Source organism: Dryas octopetala, chromosome 5, assembly GCF_963921425.1.
Source record: "Dryas octopetala chromosome 5, drDryOcto1.1, whole genome shotgun sequence".
In the NCBI taxonomy this organism is placed as follows: domain Eukaryota; kingdom Viridiplantae; phylum Streptophyta; class Magnoliopsida; order Rosales; family Rosaceae; genus Dryas; species Dryas octopetala.
This window is the reverse complement of record NC_141370.1, coordinates 8679728-8685400: the sequence shown is the minus strand read 5'-3', so window position 1 is coordinate 8685400 and position 5673 is coordinate 8679728. Positions and strand designations below refer to the sequence as shown.

The following is a 5673-nucleotide window of genomic DNA, read 5'->3' as shown; positions in this document are numbered from 1 at the left end:
GAACCACAGCTCACATCACAGCAAACATGTAAGGGCCTTGGTTGTACATGAATTTAACATTTTTCATGCTAGTGTATTTCTATAATTAGATTAATAGAGTTCATTGCTTTTAGATAAAGAAAAAAAATAAAATTACCTTTTGTCTGCTGCCTTGTTTAATAAACAAGGCTTTCAGCTCATCAAATTGTGATTGAAGATCTTTAATCTTACCCTCAAGACATGCAACATTGGACCTATTATGTGCTTGTAAAGTGAATCTTGTTGATGTCGCTCCAAACCCGAGTGCTCGAACCCGCCCTGGTCGTTCAGCTCCAAATACATGGGTTAGAGCATCGTCCTTGAGAGATTGAGCAGCTTCACTTGCATGTTTTTTGTTATATTCACTCACTTTTTGCTGAATGTAAGCAAATATTTTGGTTAATAGTGTAAGGCTAAAAATTAACAAATTTACTGCTTGTATTTATATTGCTAACTCAAAAGGGACAAACAAATCAACACTTAGATGGAGTGGATAGGAGTTGCAAAAATCAACACCTCATATCCAAACAAATAAAGAACATATATTGCAGATTCGAAAAACTTTATAATTAAAAAAAAAAAGCAAACTAACATTAAATAAAAGAATAGACAATGTATAACTGTTAAGAGATTGAAATAAACCATTCCCATAAGGGATTCCAACCCCTTTCGGTCTATTAATTAATGTATATTACCGTTGCATCAGCAAGTGCCTCACTAATTGGCTTTCCTGTTTTCTTTGAATATCCACGAAGCCACACATCAACTCTAGACACTGATCCATTCTCTTCTCTCTTAAGAAACATAGAAATAATTAGTGGATAACTCATTAATTTCAATTTTAGAAGAACTAAAGATTGATAGACAATACAAGTTTTACCATTTCATCTTCTAAACGAGCAAAGCCTTTCCGACCTGTGGTGTGAATGAGAGTCTGGTTTGCCTTCATGTCTTGAAACTTTTTACTCTTTTCCTAAAATAAAAAAAAAATAGTAAACATGTAATTAAGAAGGCATCAATCTTTGTTTTACTTAATAAAAAATGTCAACATTTGCATTATTATATATAGAAGAACATGCTAACCTTGAAGGTATCAGACAGTCTCTCTTTGACAAACTTCGCCCAATGTTTTTCGGTAGTGCTTTTGGGTTTCAAGTCCTTGAATGCACCAATATGTCTGGAAACATCCTCACTTTCAGCTAATTCTCGTATTTTTCGTGTTAGAACAGATTTGTGAGTCCTCCAGCTCCTTCCCATTGACATTAAAACAATTTTTTTATGGCATTCCTCTAACTTGAATTGTTGCTACATTATAAAAGAAAATGATTTATGAAAAAGTTATAATGTAATAAACTTAATAATAGTAAAAAGCAACAGTATGCGTTACAATACTTACCTTAACCCAAATCCAAAGTCGTTCTTATGTTTCATCATCAAGACCATGCCAATTATCTAATGTTATGGGCACCACTTGTCGTGCCAAACAACCAATATAAGAAGATAGCTTATTAGAACTTTTCTTCACAGGTTGACCCAAAGGATTAAATTCAACATTGACAAGTCTTCCATCTTTGGGAGGACCGATAATATCAATCGTTGCAGGGCCCCTGGTCTTTTTTTTCAGTGGAGAGGAATCAGGTATCTCATCTACATTAGGCGCTGAATTATCAGAATCATCACGGATTCTAATTCCACGATTTTCAGTATTATTTCTAAGAGCTGCAACACTAGCATCTTGTTCTTTCCTTGCTCTTTTGTTCCCCTGTTTAGACGACTGTGTAATCATAGATAATGAAATTTAGAGACTTTTATATTATCAAAATTCCAATACTGATAATATGTGCAAATTAACTGTACAGTGGAGTTTACCTCTGGGTTGGTTTTGGACATCTCTGAAAATCTGGTTTCAATTACAAGATCCTGCATACATGCCAATTTAAATAGAGATATACCTTTTTTTTTTTCCAATGAACCTCAATAGATGAAGTTTATTAATGAAAAACAATAGGGAAAAAGATAATATGACATTTCAAAGCAAAAGCAACCAATAATTAACAACAAAAAGTGCTTAATCAATAGATGAAATAGTACCCTAAATATAATTTTTTTAATAAAAATCTAGGTTATTACACTAACATTAGAAGTTACACTAAGATTCCATCACAATCCTCCCTTACATACTGGACATCTTCACTAATATAAGTAGACTCAATTGTTTCTTTATCTAGAGTTGCGTATGGAGAAAAATCACTCTCATTGGACATCTCTACATCATGAATGCCTCTAGGTGGTGCTTTTAGTACAACATACCATGATGATGTATCACTTTCCCTAGAATAAAAGACTTGCTTCGCTTGTGGTGCCAAAATAAAAGGATCTTTTTCAAAGGCTGATTTTCCGTCAGGGAGGTTAACTAATATAAAACCATCTTCTACCTTGACACCATTTGAAATATTAGCCCAATCACACTTAAACACAGGAACACTAAATTTGTGGTAATCTAGTAAAATGATATCCTTTAGAATCCCATAGTAAGAGATGTTTCCCATAACTTGATTGGGATCTTTTGCACTAGATCTACAAAGAGTGTCAGCTTCAATGGATACACCGCTATTTTGTGTTGACTTCTCAGTATCCTTTGTACGAAAACGGAGTCTGTTAATAATATATCCAGAATAAGACATAGCATAACTTCTAGGTCCATATGCAAGCCAATAAAGTGTGTCACTGATCCCATCTTCTTGGACCTTAATCTGTTTAAGTAAAAATTTAGTTAGAGATCACTAACTAAATGTAAATGCAAAAGGCAGATTGGCAGCAAATTAAAAAAATACTCAACCACCTTATTTGACAACCATTCCCTAAATTGGTCTGTGTGCCTCTTTTCTAATAGGCTTTCATACTTTGGATTTCTAAGTCTGGCATCTTCTTGTTTCAACTCCTCTTTGTGCATTCTAATATATCAAACCAAATAGAAATTAACAAAATTAAAAAAAAAAAACTTAAGATAATTGTTCCTAAAATAAGGGTTATAGTCATCTAACTTACTCAAAATACGGCTCAACTTCTGCACTATTACGTAACACATAACAATGAGCAATTTCTCTCATATCATCATCCAAAATAATTGGTACCCCAGTAGTGAATGTATGTCCTCCAAATAATATTCTTTCATCATCCCAATCTTCATTGCGATCATGTCGAGTACCAATTATACTTGCTTGTTCCATGTATCCACTACAAAACCTCATACATTCTTCAGCTAGATAACGCTCAGCTATGCACCCTTCGGGTCGTGCACGATTTTTTACATACCCCTTCAATACTTTCATATATCTAGAGAAATGGTGTATGGGATAAAAATTATGTTAGTTAGATTTGAGATAAGTGAATTATAAATAAAAATAAAATTCAATAATGATAGTACCTTTCAAATGGGTACATCCAACGATATTGTACTGGACCACACCGTTGAGCTTCCCGTGCTAAGTGAATCGTCAAGTGAATCATAATGTCGAAAAAAGAAGGAGGAAAAAACCTTTCAAACATGCACAAAGTCTCTACAACTTCTGTTTCCATTTCTTCTAATTTATTACCATCAATCACCCTCTGGCACAATTCATTAAAAAATGCAGACAGCCTGAAGATTGCATTCCTTGTCCTATTTGGTAAGAGGCCTCTTATTGCTACTGACAATAGTTGCTGCATTAGAACATGATGATCATGAGATTTAAGGCCCATTATTTTGCATTCCTCTAATGAGATGCAATTCCCAATATTGGATCCATATCCGTCTAGTAACTTTAAAGTATATAACCTCTTAAGAAATGTTTCTTTCTCATTCTTGGAAAGCATGTGCATTGCTGCTGGCAAATACATCCTGCTGCCTCTTTCTACTGGATGCAAAGCATGCCTAATGTTCATCACTTGCAAATCTCTACGAGATTTCAACCCATCTTTTGATTTTCCTTTTATATTCAACAATGTGCTAACAATGCTATCACAAACATTTTTTTCCACATGCATAACATCCAAGTTATGACGCAAGAGTAATCCCTACAAAATTATCAAAAGAAAATAATTGCATCATGGTTTAAATTAACACCCAAAATAAAAACTGATGGTCTAAAATATTAAACAAGTAATATAGTGTTAAACATATACCTCCCAATATGGCAAGTCAAAAAAAATTGACTTTTTTTTCCACATTTGTACCTCTTTTGGGTCTCTCTTCCTTTTCTTCTTTGTTTTCTTTCCCCAATCATTCACAATATCTTTCACTTCTTGTAAGACTTGTTGACTGGTTAATGGTTTAGGCCTTCTTTTAGTTTCTTCATGTCCATCAAACCAACTTTTCTTTTTTCGAAAAGGATGAGTTGCTGCAAGAAACCGTCGGTGATCCATATACACCACCTTCTTACTGTGGAGTAAATATTTTGAGCATGTACCAAGACCACATATAGGACAAGCTGCTTTCCCTTTTGTTGTACATCCAGCTAAGTTTCCATATGCTGGAAAATCATTTATTGTCCACATTAAAATAGCTTTCAATTTGAACATTGCCTTATTGTATGAATCATACATGTCCACCCCGTTGTTCCATAGTTCCTTCAAGTCCTCTATAAGGGGCTCTAAATAAACATCTATATCATTCCCTGGCTGTTTTGGACCTGGAATTAATAGACTCAACATTAAGTTTTCCTTCAACATGCTTAACCCTGGGGGAAGGTTATAAATCACTAGTATCACTGGCCAGCAACTATATCTAGAACTAAGGTCACCGAAAGGGTTAAATCCATCAGTTGCTAGTCCAAGTCTAAGATTGCGTGCTTCCAAACCAAATTCAGGCCATTTCCTATTAATTGTATTCCATGCTGGTGAATCAACTGGATGACGCATCTTTCCGTCTTGACTTTGATTATTAGAATGCCAAGTTAACTGCTGTGCTTTTTCCACTGACTTGAACATCCTCTTAAATCTTGGTATTATAGGAAAGTAGCGTAAAATTTTCACTGGAACTCCCTTTTGAACCTTTTTAGTGCGTTGGTTTAACTTCCATCTTGAAGTGCTGCATTTTGGGCATGTCTCCATATCTTTTTTTTCTTTCCAAAATAAACAACAATCGTTGGAGCATGCATCTATCTTCTCATACCCTAGATCAAATGCTTTCAATAACCTTTTTGTTGAGTAAATCGAATCAGGAAGACTGTTTCCATCAGGCAGCATATCTCGAAATATCTGAAGATATTCTGTAAAACCAATATCAGACAAACCATGTACAGCTTTAAGCTTGTACAAAAGTACAACTGCAGACAGCCTAGTGTACTTTTTACATCCTGTATAAAGGGGAGACTCAGCATCTTCCAACTTTTGCGTGAAATCTTCCTCTGCTCTTTCACCAAATGGTTCTCCATGACGTAAATCTTGATCATACACATCTTTATACATTCTATATGTGTCTGATATATCAACATCTTCACATTCTACATTCATGTGTGGACTTTCCCCATGAAGGACCCATGTAGTATATCTAGGATCCATTCCTTTGATAACCAAGTGTTCATAAACAACATCAGCATGGTGAGAGCGAAGGTTTCGACATTTAGTGCAAGGGCATATGATATTACCAAAATTCCCTGCGCTTGTCTGAGCCAT

At 34.8% G+C, this 5673-nt stretch overlaps 1 protein-coding gene across 1 annotated transcript; it reads right to left on the bottom strand.

Moving 5' to 3' along the window:
• Positions 1–1438: 1438 nt before the first annotated feature.
• Positions 1439–5673, bottom strand: LOC147284013 (uncharacterized). The gene is made up of 7 exons (XM_086245640.1): positions 4183–5673; positions 3446–4074; positions 3067–3354; positions 2861–2972; positions 2196–2771; positions 1888–1938; positions 1439–1792 (listed from the first exon to the last, which is right to left on the bottom strand). Exons 1-7 carry the CDS (start codon positions 5671–5673, stop codon positions 1439–1441), a joined length of 3501 nt encoding a protein of 1166 aa, XP_086101766.1.